Source organism: Panthera onca, chromosome D4 (genome assembly GCF_046562875.1).
Source record: "Panthera onca isolate mPanOnc1 chromosome D4, mPanOnc1 haplotype 2, whole genome shotgun sequence".
Taxonomy (NCBI): Eukaryota; Metazoa; Chordata; class Mammalia; order Carnivora; family Felidae; genus Panthera; species Panthera onca.
Genome location: NC_138351.1, coordinates 82,652,839 through 82,671,616, shown reverse-complemented (window position 1 = coordinate 82,671,616; position 18,778 = coordinate 82,652,839). Strand labels below are relative to the sequence as shown.

Here is an 18,778-nt window from a genome sequence, read left to right as displayed (position 1 = left end):
TGGATGCTTAACTGACTGAGCCACCCAGGTGCACTCCTAAAAATCTTTTAAAAATAAATAAATAATTGCCTGCCTCACACATACGTTCCTGGGAAGGATCTGAAGAATGAATAGACCAGGAAGGTTGAAATATTTTGTAATCCAGTCACTTCAGTCATTAAAATATAGATAAAGTACTTTCTGTATGGGAAATGAGGGCATAGATAATACTAGCAGTTCACAGTCTAGGTGAGGAAGGAAATAGGACAAATACATAAATGTAATAAGCCCTAGTCCGTGCTGGTCATTAAGTTCAATAAAACACGAACCCTTCCTCTGGAAGCTCACAGTGTAGAAAATGGGGAAGACAGATCTGAATAACCAGCTCAGTGAGCTATGTTCTAATGTAGGGTGTATGGAAACTCCAAAAGGTAAATTATGGGGCAGATGGTAGTGGTGGTAAGCCTCCAGAGGAGATGGTTCTTTGAGAAATGATCCCAGGCTAGATTTTGTAGGCTGAATAACAGGTCACCAGGCAGAGACGGGAATAAACACCCAAGCACCTACCCTACCTTCACGACAACCCACTCTGTACCTGAACAGTTCTTCTCTATAGATATTATCCCTATTTTCTATCTGAGATGTTAAGTAACTTGCCCAAGGCTCACAGCTAGAAAGTAGTGGAGTCAGACTCAAGTCTGTTCTACCTCCCAAAGGCAGTGAGTGAGGGTGACGATTGGAACCTGTTTTAGCTATAAGTGTTACAATGCAAGGAGTTTTTAACGAATAGTTTACGTAACTCTTAGAGCACTTAATATGTTCCAGACACAGTTCTAAGTGCTACCGGTATATTAAAATCTAGGACCATTATTGTCACCATTTTACAGGTGAGAAGACTAAGGGAGAGCATTTGCCTGAATTCACATGACTAGATGAGGTAGGCAGGGATCTCTATGAAGGACACTGAATACCATAATAAAAAGACTGTTAGGGAGTCTTGGAAGTTAGATGATCTGAACAATTTGGGGTTTTAGAAAGATCACTTTGGTAGCAGTTTGAGGTGATGCTGGAGAAAGACCAGCAGAGAAGCCAGGTCAGCAATCTAGGTAAGAAGTGTTTAGAGGTGGCCAAGCAGGGATGGAGGGAGAGAGGGGTGAATCTGGAAAGCAGGAGACAGCCATTGACGATTTGTTGTAGAGAGAAGATATTAGACATCTACACACTATAGTGGATTAGATTTGGCTTAGAGTCCCAGATCTTGTTGCTGAGAACAGACCCTTATTTGTGAGACATGTAATCTTGTATAAGCCCTGGAGTGACAGTTTAGATCAGGAAGAAGAGGAAGAAACATGGATAGTTGATCCAAGCAAAAGAGAGGAAACTTAAGGAAATGAAATTCCAGGAAGATTTTATTTCCTTTAAGATACAATTGAAAATTCCACAGTGCAGTGGTTCCAAACTTACCTACACATTGCAATCACCTAGGGATATTTTAAAAATCCCAAAGCCCAGAACACACATAAGACCGATTAAATCACAATCTCTGGGGTTGGACCAAGGCATTAGTACTTTTAAAGCTCCCCGAATGCTTCCAATGTGCAGAGAAGTTTGGGCACCACTGCTATAATGAATGAAAATAGATTTGGGACCTGTCTTAGCCAAGGTATTAAATAACATCCATTGTCAAACGTTCAGGCCCATATGGTTCTCGGAGACATTCAACAAATATTTTTTTATGAGAATCTACTATGTACCAGGCATTAAGGATACAGGAGTGAACTAGTCCCTAACTTCGTGAAACTTATAGTTGGAGAGATAGACAAGAAGTAAAAGGTGAATTTAGATAATGAGGAGTAAAACCAGAATGAATATAATGTAACCCACTGATGAGATTTTGTAAGGTGGGAGTGGTAATTCTCAGCACCGTGGGCAGTTTTAGATAGGTCAGTCTGCCAGACATCCCTGTCTGGATCCCTAAGAAACTTCTCAGACTTAACATGTCACAGACTGAGTTTCTGGTATTCCCCCCACTCCCCAAACTACACCTCCAGTCTTCCCCATTTCAGATACTTCCCCCTCAATCACTATCCGTCCCTCTTAGTCCAGTAGCAAATCCTGCCCGCTCTACCTTCAAAATGTATTCAGAATTTGACCACTTCTCACCACCCAGGTCTGAGCCACTACTATCTTTCACCTGAATTAGCCTGAATGGCTTCCTGTTCTCCCTGCTTCTGCCCTCATCTTCCTTCAGCAGCTAGAACGATCCCTTTAAACTGTTAAGTCTGATTATTTCACTCTTGTGCTCAAAACCCTTCAAATGCATCATCATCAGATTGAAAGCCCAAGCGTTTTCTCTGGTTCTTTGCTCCTATGCTTACTATGCTCCAACCTTACTGCCCACCAAACCAGGCATGCTTCCATCATAGGGCCTTTATGCTTGCTAATCTCTAAGGATTAAGTCTTCTGCCCCCACCCTCACCAGATGTCTTCATGACTAGATACTCCCCTTCTTAAGGTCTTTGCTAAAAAGTGAACCTTCATGAAAACTGGATGGAGAGTTGGGGTGGGAGTGGGGTGCCTATCTAAAATAGATATTGTAACCCAAGAGACTGGATGAGTTCAACTGTTTTTCTTTTTTTTAAACTTTGTATTCTGAAATAGTTAACAGAGTCACAGGAAGTTGGAAAAATAATAGAGGACCCGTGTACCCTTCACACCGTTTCCTAAATGCTGGCATCTTTCATAACTATAGTATAATATCAAAACCAGGAAGTTGACATTTGTAACAATCTACATACCTTATTCAGATATCAGCAGCTTCACATGCACTCATTTGCACATGTGCGTGCACGTGTGTGTGTGTGTGTGTGTAGCTGTATTCAGTTTTATCACATGTAGATTTGTGGAATCACCACTACTCCCAAGATAACAACTGGAAAAAAAGAAAAAGGTAACAGTGTTCCGTCACCTCATTGATCCCTCCTGCTACCCCTTTACATCCACATCCATTCCCTTCCCTTATCCTCATTCATTCCTAACCCCTGGCAACCACTGATCTGTTCTCTATCTCTATAATTTTGTCATTTTGAGCATGTTATATAAATGAAATTATATAGGATGTAACCTTTTGAGATTGGCTTGTTTTCACTCAGCCTAATTCCCTTGAGATCCATCCAAATTGTCACATGTATTAGTAATTTGTTCCTTCTAATTGCCGAGTAGTAAATGTACCACGGTTTGTTTAAACATTCACCCACTGAAGAGCAGTTGGGTTGTTTCAAATTTTTTACTATTACAAATAAAGCTGCTATGAACATTTGTATACATATTTTTGTGTGCACATAAGATTTTTGTTTCTCAAGTATTTTATGAGTAAATAAATTCGTATGCCTGGCCTACCTCTGAAAGAAATGGATAAACTGGACTTATACAGTCTTAACTTAAAAATGGATAAATTCCCTTCAACATACAATTTACCAAAACAGATACAAGATCAAAAGAAAAATTGGCATAACTCTTGTATTACTTACCTATTGTCACATAACAAATTACCCAAAAACCTAGTGGCTTAGTATAACAACATCAATAATTTCATAGTTTCTGTGGGTCAGGAATCTGCATGTAACCTTCAATGGGTCCTGTGCTTCAGGTCTCACAGGTGGTGGCTGGTGCCTTAGTCATCTCCCTGCTCACCTGGGGAAGCATCTGCTTCCAAGCCCACTCCCTGGATTGTTCGCAGGATTCAGTTCCTCCCGAACTGTTGGAATGAGGGCCTCGGTTTTTTTATTTGTTGAAGGCTGCCCTCAGTTCCTTGCCATGTGAAACTCTCACAATCAGTATGGTGGTTAGGCTCATCTAAGCAGCAACCAAGAGGAGCCGGAGACTGGGGGCAGGGGGTGGGAGGAGGCTGTAAGTCAGGTGTTGGGTGGCGGGGTGGGGGGGATGGGTAGAAGGAGGAGTGGAGGGGTGGCTATAAAGAAGTCACAATCTTTTGTAACCTGATCTTGAAAGCAAGCAAGATCCCATCTCTTTTGTCATTATTACTTAGAAGCAAGTCATCTGGTCCAGACCACTGTCAGGGACTGATACACCTCCCCGCCCACCCTTGTTATTCATGCTCTGAGTAATCCCCTTTCCCGGAGTGTGGACTAGAACTAGTGACCTCTTTATCTCCAGTCGGGAGACACAAACCATACAGGGGAAGTTTCACACAAAGAATTATTAAGATCTAATAAATGACCATAAGATAAAAGGAAATGCCATATGGTACCCTGTGGCTTAGAGAAATTCCATATGGCTCCCTTCCCTACTTGGAAAGAGCCCCCCTTACCAAGACTGTAGTTCAGACTTCGGCGCAGAAGTTGAAGTTCAGCCCGCTGGACAGCAGGGATGTTCGCTGGTCTGCCCAGGCTGGAACTGGTTGCTAGCCAGCAGAAAGCAAGTCTCCGGACTGCAAGTGAGCTACACAGGAATCTGTGGAGGTCGTTGGCATCACCGCAGACAGGAAGCCTTTGAGTGACCATGCAGGCAGGTCTTCAGGGCACCAATTTTCATGTTGACAAGGCCATGGGAAGACTATTGCTAGACCCACTGAGGTAGGTGTGTATATATATATATGTGTGTATACACACACACACACACACACACACACACACACACCATATCCAATTGGGTTTATGTCAGGAACGTAAAGTTTGTTTAGTATATGAAAATCAACTTGTGTAATCTACCATATTAACAGAATAAAGGTTATATCTGTTATTATAAGATCTCAAAATTTAATGAAGCTCCATTTTGATTGGCTTATAGAGATTTAAAAGTATATGAAATAAGAGAAACTCAAATATTTCTAAAAAAAAAAAAAACCAAAAACTTGTGCTCCTTACATTTTAAGTGTGTGAGCTATTTAAAGAAAAATAGTTACTAAAGTTATGAAAGCAAAGAGTTTTTCTGATTTTTCTCAGATGCCTTAATCAAAACTTTAAAAAGAAATTTAGGTGTGCCTGAGTGGCTCAGTTGGTTAAGTGTCTGACTCTTGGTTTCGGCTCAGGTTCATGATCTCACGGGTTCGTGAGTTTGAGCGCCACAATGGGCTCTGTGCTGTCATCATGGGCCTGCTTGGGATTATCTCTCCCTCTTTCTCTGCTCCTTTCCTGTTCACTTTCTCTCAAAATAAATAAATATTTAAAAAAAGAAAGAAATTTGCTCCTTAAAGTCAACCCAACATCTAAAGAAAATTTCAGTTAACAAAATTAAAGCCTGCATTAAAGATAACACTTTTAAAACTGTAGAGACATGTATCTAAATATTATATCGAGGCGCCTGGGTGGCTCAGTCGGGCGTCTGACTTCAGCTCAGGTCATGATCTCACGGTTTGTGGGTTTGAGCCCCGCGTCAGGCTCTGTGCTGTCAGCTCAGAGCCTGGAGCCCGCTTTCAGATTCTGTGTCTCCTTCTCTCTCTGCTCGCTCTGCTCTGCTCTCCCCGCACGTGCTCTGTCTCCCTCTGTCTCTCAAAAATAAATAAATGTAAAAAATTAAAAATAAATAAAAATAAATATTATATAAATAATTATTATTGATTGTACATTTATTAATACCCAAATTTAATTTTGAAATAAGAAAGACTCTCAATTGCCACAAATTGGCCACACACACCCCAAAAAAGAAGGAAGGAAGGAAAAGAGGGAGGGAGGGAGAGAAAAGGTGGGGGATGGGGGAGAGAAAAAAAGAGGAAATGAAAGAAAGGAAAAGACTCGTTATTACAAATAATCCTTATACTGTTTAATGTCACCCCGAACCATCTCTAGACTTTTAATACTTCTATAAGAAAAAATCCAGTGACAAAGACAATTTTGTTCTAAATTTACAAAAATATTGGTGGGAAACTCAGTGGAAGACCAAATCCTGTTTTACCTCCATCATAATCTGGAAAAACTGTAAGGGTAGAGCAAGCCTTGAAGCCCATGCCTCAAGGCATTTAAACACTTTTATATGAATTTTATTCAGTTACTTTAAATTTTCAAATATGTTTCACAAAGGTTTATAAATCTTTTGGTTAGATCAAGATTTTCCCTTGAAAAAAGGCAAATGCACCTGGGTGGCTCAGTAGGTTGAGCATCTGACTCTTGATTTCTGCTCAGGTCACAATCTCAGGGTCATGGGATCACGCCCTTGGCAGGGGCTCTGGGCTGAGTGTGGAGCCTGCTTAAGATTCTCTCTCTCTCCCTCTACCCTCCTCCCCCGCTTGCACGCTCTCTCTCTCTCTTTCTTAAAAAAAAATGCAAGTGCTTTAACAGTCACAAAACAGCTATGGATTTAGGTTTTCCTACTAAAATACTTTCAGTATGATCTACTGATAAATAAAATCTTACAAGTAAAATCCTTTAAGAACTATAAATTACACATGGTACTCCCATTAAACAGAAACGTCATAATACACACCACCCCAAAATTCTGCTAAGTTCAGCAGTCCTGTTGAGTATTGTTAGGCAACTAACTAATATATACAATCATATTCCTGACAGATGCAAACAATATTCCCAGTGAGGACACCACTAGATATATCCCTCCATCGTATACAACCAGGAGAGTGAATATATTAAAAGAGACATCAATGAAAATCAGTCTTAAAACTCTACCAGAAAGGGGGTTCCTGGGTGGCTCAGTTGATTGAGCGTCTGACTTCAGCTCAGGTCATGATCTCGAGTTCATGGGTTCGAGCCCCGTTTGTGCTGTGTCCCTCTCCTCTGCCCCTCCGCTGCTCACTCTGTCTCTCAAAAAAGTAAAATGTTAAGAAAAAATTTAAGAGAAAAAAATGCACCAGAAGGGACATTTCAGGGAGTATTAACTACAAAAAAATTATTCTTAAACTCTAGAACATACACATATAAACACATCTAAAAAGTCTTCCACTCCTGACTTGCCTCTGTCTCTCAAAGATAACTATTTTATTTCTTATGTATTCTTCAGTGCCTTTCTTTATGCATATATAAGCAAATAACATTATTTGTCCATATTTTTTTTAATGTTTATTTATTTTTGAGAGAGAGACAGAGCATGATCAGGGGAGGGGCAGAGAGAGGGAGACACAGAACCCAAAGCAGGCTCCAGGCTCCAAGCTGTAGGCACAGAGCCCAACGCAGGGCCTGAACCCCTAAACTGTGAGATCATGACCTGAGCTGATATTGGACACTCAACTGACTGAGCCACCCTATTTGTCCAGGTGCCCCTATTTGTCCATATTTTTTTTATGCAAAAGACAAGAAACTAATACATAATGTTCTCCACCTTCCTTTTTTTTTTTTTTTTTTTTTTCAACGAAATACTATGTTCATGCAAGTATATCTATAGGAAGAACTTCCAGGAGGGGAGTCACTGGACTAAAGGTATATATTTTTTAATATTGACAGATATTTCTCATCTATAAGAGTTGTATCAATTTACACCTCACCAGCAATGCATTCCCCACAGTCATGCTGTTGTCAAAGTTTCCGATATTTAACTATCTGAAGGGTGGAAAATGGTATCTGAGAGGATTTTTTTTTTTGGAAGAGAACCAGGAAAGCATATTAGCACACTGTAGAAAGGAAGTTTGAATATGCAGGGAGTCAGAGAGGAGGTAATTGCAGGAACAGAGTCCTTTACTAGGCTGGAGGAGCAGGATTCACTGCAGGAGTGATTCATGGAATGGGTGCTCTGTCACGAATGGGTGCCCATGGGATGGGATGCAAGGGTTGTGGGTATATTTTCACGGTGGCCTCAAGTGCAAGTCCCTTTTGATTGCTTCTGTTTTTCAGGCGAAATAAGAATCAGGGTCGTAAACTGAGCCAGGAGAGAGTGTTGCATATTTTGGGAAAGAGATGTGAATTTCTTCTCTTAATGAGTGGGAGGGTAACCTGCCCAGGGAAACAAGGATCTTTGAAGCACTGAGGATTACAGCCTTCAATTTAAAGTGAATTTTGAAGGACAAAGGACAGTCCATGGATAAAGAAGATCCCTGCTTCAGGGAGATGTCAAGAAAATTAAAAGCAAAGCATCCATCTAGCATTCATTTAACAGATATTTACAGGGAATGGGCCATGCAGAGGCTCTGTTGCTGGGTGCTGGCTTGTCACTTAAAGCAAATCACAAGCATCCTCCAGTTGGTTAATTGTTCACACCGATCTGATTAAGGTAAGATTATTCACTCTGCAAACAAAAATACAAAAACAAAACAAAACAAAACAAAAAACCATAGGATGTCCATGGGATAATTTTTCCTAAATTTGGGGAGGGGAGTTCTCAGTCTTGATAGTCTAAACAAACAGCTTCTCGGAAAAATGGGCCCGTATAATAAATTTGCAGACAATTTCAGGTGGTTGTAGAACCGCAAGTTGAGAATCTCTCTGTCAAATTAAGAGCCCTATTTTAGAGTATTGTTTTAGGATGTTTTGAAGGATTCAATTTGCACAAAGCTTCCAACTTTATGGTTGTGTACTGGACACCTTAATAAGGACTCAGAAATTGAAATCATTTTAGGTTTTAAAAAAAGTTGCAAAGGTAGCATAGAGTTCCCCTATATTCTTCACCAAGAATCCTCAAAGATTAACATCTTAACCATAGTACAATTATTAAAACTGTTGATACACTACTATCGTTAATAGACCGCATTCCGTTAGTTGTCCCGTTCGTGTCCTTTTTTCTGTTCTAGAATCCGGTTCAGGAATTCACATAGCTTTGTCAAGGACCGGGCTTTTTTTTATTTTGGGGCAAATTAACGTCTGAGTCTGTCATAAGAGTCGCGATGTTATTAAGAACCAATGAAAAACACATGTGAAATGATTTCAGAAACCTCAAAGATAACTAAACAAACTTTTCTTACTACTCAGAATTGGGTATATGCAGTGTAGCTTTTCATTTAAAGTAAAACAAAGCAAATTGAAATGTATTATCGTCGTCGAGGTGTTTTGTCCCAAAGGAGGACCCGTAGCCTTTCCTTCAACCACCAGAGGAGGCTTTTCCTAATTGGGCAGCGTGTCTGCCCGACCGCAGGAAGGCCGCCTCATTGGTCCGCGCAGTCGGGACTCCGGCGGCTTTTCTCTTAGTGCTCAAGGCGCCGACCCACTTCTCTTCGTTCACCCGAGCGCTCCCTTCCTTCGAAGTCCCTGAAGCTGCCAGCCCGAAGGCGTCCAGACTGACCTAGGCCGGGTAACTGCACTGAGGTCAGTGGGGAAGAAGCGGCGGGCATAGAATACGTGTGGGAGGTGATGGAATGCCGGTGCTCGGTGATGTCTGTGATCCCCCTCGACCCCCAGGCCTCTGCAACTTCTCTGCCTGCCTCCTCCTCTGGCCCCACCTCCACCAGGCTCCCCCAAAGGTTCCGCGCGCCCCTCCACCGCCCTTCCGCTGGCCCCGCCCCTCCACGAGCCCGCCTCCTCCGAGAGCCCTTCCGCTTTTTCCAGCCCAGCCCCACTCCGCCCAGGCCCCGCCTTCCTCGCGCCCTTCTCTGGCCCCGCCTCCTCCGGGAACCTCTCCACTGGCCCGCCCTGGCCCCATCCTCCTCAGAGGCCCCGCCCTCACCTAGCACACCGCTACCTGGTCTGTCTGCTGGTCTTGCACCGCCTGAGTCGCCATGCCTCTTTAAGTTTGGTTCTGTTTCCCCGAAACCCCCACCCCTCCCCGTACCTGCACGTTTCTCTCAGTAAACCCTGCCTCCTGTGCACCTTCTCTGTCTTCTACTGCGGTCTCTCATTCCCGTCCGATCCAAGCTGTGTCCTTAAGTGCTTAGTGAATTGTGCGGAGGCCTTGTGCTAGGCCTTGGAGGTCCCTGCTTTCAAGGCCCCCTGCCGGGTGGGAGAGCCACTTTGTAACGGAGTTTAACAGTCCGGGTGAGAAGTCTTTAATGAAGGAATCCTAGAATTTCGATACTTAGAGGACTAGAGTTGTCACCCTCCCTGCTGGAAAGGCAAGCTGGCCTGTGAGGGGCTAAGCTGCACCTCTCTCTCCAAATGCCCCTGGCTTCTTCTGATGCAGGCTCTTGGTTCTAACCATTGTCCTTTAAACTCTTGGGAATTAGTAAAATCTTATCACGGGCTCTTCTTTTAACCAGAGTTGGTAGGGCTTTCAGAGCCCATCCATCCACTGGGGATGTTGAGGGCAAGAGACAGATCAGTGATTGGCTTAGACAGTGACTCAGCATCATGCTCTTGATGCTGCTGTTTGGAGTTTTTCCTGAGGATTCTTACCCAACTTTCAATGACCCAGCAGTCTTAGTTGGTAGAAAACCCTAAAAGTATGTGTAGATAAAACCTCCGATCAGTAAGCAGATTTCTCCTAGCTAACACATTAGTACAGGATATGGTTTACAGAAGACAGTGACTCACACCTTCAGTCTCTTGGAGTCAAGCATCCTAGGGTTTGATCCCAGCTCCACCGTTTGCTGTGAAGTTTGGCAAAGAAGCTTCCCTTATCTGGGCTTTAGTTTTACCTTCTACAAAAAGAGCACAATTATGGTATGGATTTGTTGAGGTCCTGCTTATGAAAAAAGTCAATGTTAGGGTCCTGTAAATAGCAGGATCTCAGCATAAGTGAGCCCCTAGTCATCCGATTCATGTCTGTCTGGGTCACGTCAGCAAAGAGCCTGATACATTGCCTCTCTCAGGAGCCATGACAACCCTGGATGATAAGCTGCTGGGGGAGAAGCTCCAGTACTATTACAGCAGCAGTGAGGATGAGGACAGCGACCGCGAGGACAAGGACAGAGGCAGTGGCGCCCTGGCCGGCAGTTCGATGCCTGCAGATGCAGAGTTGGCAGGGGAAGGCATCTCAGTCAACACAGGTACTGGAAATCCCTGAGCCCAGGGAACAGGTTTAAAAAAATGTCCATTAAATATGTATCAGTCAGAAGTCTCCTGATCATTGCTCTCTAATTCCAGTCCCACTTCCAGAGATAACCTTTTGTCGGCATTTCCCTGTGTGTGCTCTGGCCATCTCAGTGCACAGTGCGGACTTGTGTGCACAGCATGCACAGACCGATCACACACAGTAAACACAGACCTGCTTTTGAATCCGGCTTCTCAAATTAATAGTTGTTTGATGTCACTTAAGTCATAGGTATGCATATATTGGTATAAATGTATACCAATATATACCAATTCTAGTATAAATTCCTAGAAATGGCATATTTATACTTTTACACTTTAATGTTTCCAAATTGCTGTCAGTGGAAGTGGCACTGGTTTATCTATAACCAGCAATGTGTTTTTTCCCCAGACACTTGCCCTCCTACTGTGTTACCAGAATTTGTGATCTTCGCCATCCTCAATGGATGACAAATGGTAACTCACTGTAGTTTTATTTCCTACCTTTTCAAGAGGGACACTGAACCTCTTTTATAACTTAAAACAATTTTTTTTAAATGTTAATTCATTTATGAGAGAGGGCGGGGCAGAGAGAGACACACACACACAGAATCCAAAGCAGGCTCCAGACTCTGAGCTGTCAGCACAGAGCCTGACGCAGGGCTTGAACTTACGAACTGTGAGATCATGACCTGAGCTGAAGTCGGAGGCTTAACCTACTGAGCCACCCAGGCGCCCCATCTTTTATAACTTTAAGAGCGAGTTTCCTGTCCTTTGCTCATTCTTAAAATTTGGTGGTTGGTCTTTTTAGGGAGCTTTGTTTTAAGGAAACTAATCTGTGGTATGAGCTATAAATATTTCTACCAATTTGTGGTTTGTCTTTTGACTTTGTGTTCTTTTCTGGGCAGAAAATTTTTATTTTTATGTACCTGAAGGCATTATTTTATAGTTTCTTAATTTAGTTTCTTACCGAAAAGGTCTTTTTTCACTCCAGGATTATAAAAAGTTCTCCCATGCCTTTTTAAAATACTTTTATGATTTTTTTTACACTTAAATATTGATTAATCTGGAATTCATTTTGGTGCAAGGTATGTGGCAGGGCTTCACGTTAGTATTTTTCATATTTTACCCACTATTTCAACACCATTTATTGAATTAGCTGTCTTTTCTCCATTGCTTTGAAATGTCAGTCTTATCATGTATTGAATTTCTGTTTATATTTTTATCTTTAGCTATACTTTGTAGTTTCTTTCATTGATTTGTTTTTTACTGTGCTGCATCACACTGTTTTTAATTACTGTGTTACATGTTTAGTACGTGGTCGGGCCGGTTGACCTTCAGTACTCTTCTGTGCCATCATTTTCCCCCAATTTTTTTTTTAAGTAGGCTCTACCCTCAACATGGGATAGAGTTCCTAAGACTGGGTACTGTGTGCTGTACTGACTGAACCAGCCAGGCACCCCTCAACTTTTGCTTTCTTACTTTTCCAAAGCAAATTTAGGAACGTGCACACATGGGAATACATTAAATATATAAATTAACTTAGGGGTTGTTGGCACCCTTGTGATGTTGGGTCTTCCTAGTCAGGAATATGGTATTGCTTTTCCATTTAACCAGGTCTTTCTTAGTGTTTCTTGGTAGCATTTTTAAGTTTTTCTCACATAGACTTTTATATTTTTTTCTGCAGTAACAAATAGCCTCCAAATCTCAGTGGCTCGTGAGAGTGAAGGTGTATTTCTCAAATGTGTTACTTGCTGCTCGTGTGGGTCAGCAGCCCTGCTTTTGCTTCATATGTCCTGTCATTCTAGGGAAGGGTTGAAAGAGCAGCCCCTGACCGGGACATGCCTTTTCATGACCAGGTATAGCGAGCAAGAGAGGGCTGTTGGAAACGTAATGGCTCATAAATCTTTTGCTCAGAATCCATTGGCCAAAGCACATCACGTGGCCAAACCCAACATCAGTGGGCTGGGGATGCGTGTACTCATCCCATAAGAGGTCCTACAAGTTACATGGCAAGGGGCAGGGAGGCTTGGGGGTATCTTGAATAACAGAACAACCTGCCACAATCTTGTTATAAAAATCCAGGTAATACAGAATGTATTAAGGTAGAAAGAAAAAAATAGAAGTTCTATCTCACAAGTCCTCTTGGAGCTTACTAGCTAGAGACAGCTTCTGTTAACGGTTGACTTATTCTTCTTTAGTCCTTTTTCTATGAACATACAAATGTACGTGCACATATACGAATACCTGTAAGTATTTGTACATACACAGGCAATTCCTTTTCTAAAAATTGGATGATCATACCATGATATTGTTCTGCATTTTGCTCTTTATTTTTTATTTTTTTGACCTAATGTATTTGAACATCTTTTATGGCAAGAAAACCTATAGCTACCTCATTCTTTCTACGAGTTGCCTCATTTTCCTTTGAGTAGATAAGTCATTACTTATTTAGTGCGCCTCCTAATGTCGGACCTTTAGCTCGGCCCCTTAATTATCGCAAGCCACGCTGCAGTGGACGTCACTACGTGGACCCTGCTGCCCCGCGTGAGCGTTACCGTGCAGTTGGCGGAGCAAGCGTTAGACAGATGTGAGCTGGTCCGTAATTCTCTGCCTGCTCTTCTTGGTCACCTCCATGTTCACCATCGACCCAGGTCCAAAAGGGGTGATAAATGACTGGCGCCGCTTCAAACAGTTGGAGACTGAGCAAAGGGAGGAGCAGTGCCGGGAAATGGAACGGCTGATCAAGAAGCTGTCAATGACCTGCAGGTCCCATCTGGATGAAGAGGAGGAGCAACGCCAACAGAAGGAGCTCCAGGAGAAGATCAGTGGGAAGGTAATTAGCAGCCCCCCCCGGGCCTCTCTGAGAAACGCTCCTGGCTGTTGCAACTGGGGTCAGTGATCCAAGAGGTGCAGGTGTTTGATTTGGCCTCCACAGAGCTGTGTAGTGTCAGGGGAAGTAGAGTCACGTCCTAACTCGGACACACTGGGGTTTGAACCTCAGCTCTGCTACTGGAGACGGTGGGGGTGTGTCTTCTGTTCTGAATCTGGTTTGTCAGGGGTCCGGTGAGGTCAGTCCCTCTACCTCACAGTGCTCTCTGGGTACAAAGGCCCCCAAAGTGCCTGGCCCATTCAGAGTGCTTTATGGAAGTCTTACCTTGGGCCAGAAATAACCCTCTGAAGTTGGTGGTTTTATCCCTGTTTTACAGATGATGAAACCGATGCTTTGAGAGGAGAGGGGACTTGGCTCAGGGCATCTAACTAGTAAATGCTCATAAGCACTGGGATTCTCACCCAGGTTTTTTTTGCTCTTTCCATGGTGCTGCTCTGTTTCACCTGAAGCCTATTCATGAGAATTTACTCTTAACAAGGCAACACAGTAGAAGCAAATGGACACTCTGGAAGATACTTGGAAATAGGCCCCTGACCCTCTGTTACTTGCCCTGTATCAAAAGGACCTTTTATTTCCCCTTCCACCTGGCCTCTGAATGTGGGTGAATGTCAAGGAGTGCCTGAGATCATTGGGCTGTAGCCCAAAGCAGCTCTTGGCTGGGAATGCCAGCCAGGATCAGGGAGCAGATAAGAGGATTAAATGAGGAGTCATTTGCCTGGAGCAGGAGGAGGATTTCAGGGCATTAGACTTTCTGACCATAATGGCTCAGAGGCACTCTGGTGGGCCGAGGTAGATGGGAAAGCTGGGAGCAGGGGGCTGGGAAGAAGGACGGTGCTGTGCTGGCCGTGACGCAGAAATGTCCATCCTGCTCTACTGTGGTCCCCGGCCTCCACCATCTGATTGGTGCCAGACTGGGCAGAGGTAGGCTTTGTTCCGGGTGTGGGGATGTCTTGCCGCACCAGGCCCAGAGAAGGAAGACAACTTTTGTGTCTCGAGCTGGCGGCAGGGCTGTGTGCCCGCTGCTCACAGCGCTTCCTTATGCTGAGATTAGAGCAGATAAAGCAACACATGACCGCATGGGGCGGTTGAGAGCAGCTCTGTCCCTGTCCTCCTGGGTTGTGTACCGCAGAGCAGAGCTGGAAACCAGCTCAGTGCCAGAAAAGGGGAAGTCAAGCAAAATATGGCACAGTACGCGTCATTCTATAAAAAATAATTGAGAAGCAGGGGGAAATATTTGTGATGTAATAATGCCAAGTGGCAAGAGCAGGTTATAGCTTAATTGGTACATCCACAACTGCTGTTATAAAAGCAAAAATGATGTCAGCATATGCCTGGTAATAAAAAGCAAAATATGGTATTAGAGAATGTGACTGTGTGTTTTTTGTATATATATGTGTGTGTGGGGAGGGTGTAGAGCAAGAATTACGAGTGTTCTTAAATTTTTAAAATTCCTTAGTATCCTGTTGTCTTTTCAACAAAAATGAAACAGTAGATAAAATAATCTATTGTTGAGACTGACCAAAAGAAACAAGTTCATGAAGTGATATTAATTGATGTCTGTTTGGAGGGAGAGACATTATAATACAGTAGCTGAAAGACTATATATATATATATATATATATATATATGTATTAATTTATTTATTTGTTTTTGAGAGAGAGAGAGAATATCAATCCTAAGCAGGCTCCATGCTGTCAGCACAGAGCCCCATGTGGAGCTCCAACCCATGAACTGTGAGATCGTGACCTGAGCCAAAACCAAAAGTCAGACACTTAACCAGCTGAGCCACCAAAAGACTAGATTTTTTAAAAATCCAGTTTGAATTCTGGGCTTGTACCTACGTGAACTGGTACAGATAATCTCAAGTCTTTGAACCTCAATTGTAAGATGGGGGCAATTGAAATCCCCTCCCAGTGGGGTTATCATAAGAATTCCGCGAGCTTTAATGCATACAGAGCACTTGGCATGGTACTGAGCTCACGTAACATAAGCATGTGGTACATGTTAACTATTTTTTTTTTGAAGTTTATTTATTTATTTTGAGAGGGAGAAAGAGAGCACGTGTGCAAGTCAAGGAGGGAGAGAGAGGGAGGGAGAGAGAATCCCAAGCAGGCTCCGCACTGTCCCCACAGAGGCCGATGGGGGGCTCGAACTCACAAACCATGAGACCGCGACCTGAGTGGAGGTCAGTTGCTCAACCACCTGAACCACCCACGTGTCCCGGTACATGTTAACTATTGTCACAGAGTTCAGTTTGTGTTTGTTCTGCTCACCTGCTGGTCGTCCTGCAGATGACTCTGAAGGAGTTTGCCATGATGAATGAGGACCGAGATGACGAGGAGTTTCTACAGCAGTACCGGAAGCAGAGGATGGAAGAGATGCGGCAGCAGCTTCACAAGGGGCCCCAGTTCAAGCAGGTGTTTGAGATCCCCAGTGGAGAAGGGTTTTTAGAGATGATCGATAAAGAACAGAAAAGCACCCTCATCATGGTCCATATTTATGAGGACGGCATTCCGGGGACCGAAGCCATGAACGGCTGCATGATTTGCCTTGCTGCCGAGTACCCAGCTGTCAAATTCTGCCGGGTGAAGAGCTCAGTTATTGGGGCCAGCAGTCGCTTCACCAGGAATGCCCTTCCGGCCCTGCTGATCTACAAGGGGGGTGAGTTGATTGGCAATTTTGTTCGTGTCACTGACCAGCTGGGGGAAGATTTCTTTGCTGTGGACCTCGAAGCTTTTCTACAGGAATTTGGATTGCTCCCAGAAAAAGAAGTCTTGGTGCTCACGTCTGTGTGTAACTCTGCCACCTGTCACAGCGAGGACAGTGATTTGGAAATAGATTGAACTGATAGTCTAGCTGCATAGATTTCTCCTTGTTTGGGCTGGAAGACACATGTCTGTGGATTTGTTTTTGTTCCTTCCTGTGTTGTGTGGCTTTCCAGCTGTTCTTTGTAGTCCCTTTTATTATATGTAAAGTCAAGAAATTCTTAGATTAAACTGGAATGCTAAATCACCTTGTGGCTAGCAGTACAAAGTGACTTCAAACTGTATAAACAGGAAACCAGGCTTTTGAACTGTTTACTTAAGATTCTGTAGCATGACATCTCTGTTATTGTTTCTAGTCAATATTTACATAACATCCTAAAGACAGTGTCCTGGAAATTGTCTTCAGATGATCTCAGAGGTCTCTGCCAGGCCTGGGAATATAATTCTATAGTTAGTGTGTTATTTGCAACATAAATAGTGTGTCCCCTTCATCAGTGATTATAAATTGTATTTACTTGTAATCAGATGTTCTCTACCGGGGTCTTGTTTAAAGGTTCCAGACAATGATGTTTGCCCCATCAAGAGGGGTGACCTTTGCTGTGGGAGCCAGTGTCCTGCTGAAACGTTACTAAGTCTTAAATAGGAGGAAGGATTGAGGCTGACTGTGCTCCTGATGCTGGAAGGCCAGCTTGATTTAAAAACATCAGAGCTGGGTTGGAGCTGGGAAGCCTTTTGAAATTGGAGGATCTTTGGATAAGATCCTCTTGCTAATTTCTTTGTCTCTCTCTCTCTCTCTCTCTCTCTCTCTCTTATTTAACAATGTGACTTTTTTGTTTAATGTAGCTTTTTAAAAAATTTTTTTTTTTTTTTTGCATATTTGAAAAGTAATATTCAACAGAGGAAAATTTGCCGCAATACAAAGTGAAAATAAGAAAGTTAGAATAATGTCCCATCCAACCATCTAGGGTAAAACACTATTAATATTTTGGCATATTTCCTTCCAACGTATTTTCTTTGTATACATAGACATTTTGCTTGTTTGTTTTTAAACAAAACAATGGGATCATTCTGAACATACTGTTTTATAGTATGGTCAGCTAATATGTATCAAAATTTTTTTCATGTTATTACTAGTCTACCACATTTTAAAAATGGCTCTTGATATTCCATTGTGTAGATGTGCTGTGATTTGCTTCATGGTTGTCTCTTGAAAAACAGCAAAGACTTTTTACTACAGAAGTAGTAGGTGTCCATTGTAGAAAATGTGATAAAAATTGTTAAGCTAAAAAGAGCTTTTACGAGTCCTATAATTCCGCCAACCAAAAATGATTCCCGTTATCATTTTCACAGGAATCTTTCTAGGCTTTTTTTTTTTTTTTCTATTTGTATTTGTATTTATAATAATGATTGTCATTTGAATGTTTTCCTCCTCTTTTTTTTTTTTTTTTTTTTTTTTTTTTTTTTGCTTAAAATGGTGTACATTCTAAGGTCAGGGAAAATGTAATCTGGAATGAAAAGATTAGCTTTAGAATTCAGTTTTGCTTTTCCTGGTTATTCAGGAATTGACTAACTAGAAGGGTCTCACAAATACCTGTTGTAGTTAATCAGTAAGAAGAAAGTGCATGGTTTTTCTGATTTAAAAAACTCATTGTAGACAGTGTAGAAGAAGCAGAGATAACTGTTGTCAATGTTCTTGTTTATTTCCTTCAGTCCTTTTTCACTATTTTTAGTAACATTGAGAGCTTATTGGATTTAGTTCCGTGTTCTATTTTATTAATATGATGCCGTAAATAATTTGACATGTTAATAAAAATTCTAAATAAATACTTTTTAATGCCTTCATAATATTCCATCATTTGTATATGCCATGATTTATTTAGCCAGTTCCTTAATATTGGGTATTTAGATTCCCAGTTTTTCACTAAAATACTTAGCATTTTTGCATTTTGAGCCATATTTTGGATAGTTCTCTTAGTATAGATTTCTGGAAGAGGAATTCTTGGATGAAGGGACAGGAGCATTTGTAAAATAGTTTTTAGAAACTATCTCTCGTTCCAATCAGAAATGAAAATATGCACTCACAGAACCTTAACTTTGCCTTTCAAGAACAGAGATTCCAAAATGAAATGAACAGACATGGAATGGGAAAATCCTTGAGTATTAATCTCTTACTCTGATGTAGTGTAAGCAGCATGGGCTTGGGAGTCCAGAAAGATTTGGGTTCAAATCCTGTCAGCTCCTGGTGAGGTACCCAGCCTTCTTGAAGCCCTGTTTCCTCACCTCTGCAGTGTCAATACTTACCT

General features: G+C 42.2%; 1 protein-coding gene across 2 annotated transcripts; it reads left to right on the top strand.

The window, feature by feature from the left end:
- Positions 1 to 8,975: 8,975 nt before the first annotated feature.
- On the top strand, positions 8,976 to 18,325 carry PDCL (phosducin like). Of its 2 annotated transcripts, none has more exons than XM_060608765.3 (4): positions 8,976 to 9,221; positions 10,619 to 10,795; positions 13,472 to 13,653; positions 16,002 to 18,325. In XM_060608765.3, exons 2-4 carry the CDS (start codon positions 10,624 to 10,626, stop codon positions 16,551 to 16,553), a joined length of 906 nt encoding a protein of 301 aa, XP_060464748.1. In that variant the 5' UTR covers positions 8,976 to 9,221; positions 10,619 to 10,623; the 3' UTR covers positions 16,554 to 18,325. The 2 variants fall into 2 exon arrangements, with proteins under 2 accessions (XP_060464748.1, XP_060464747.1); XM_060608764.3 differs by having other exon boundaries at positions 8,977 to 9,179.
- The last annotated feature ends 453 nt before the right edge of the window (positions 18,326 to 18,778 follow it).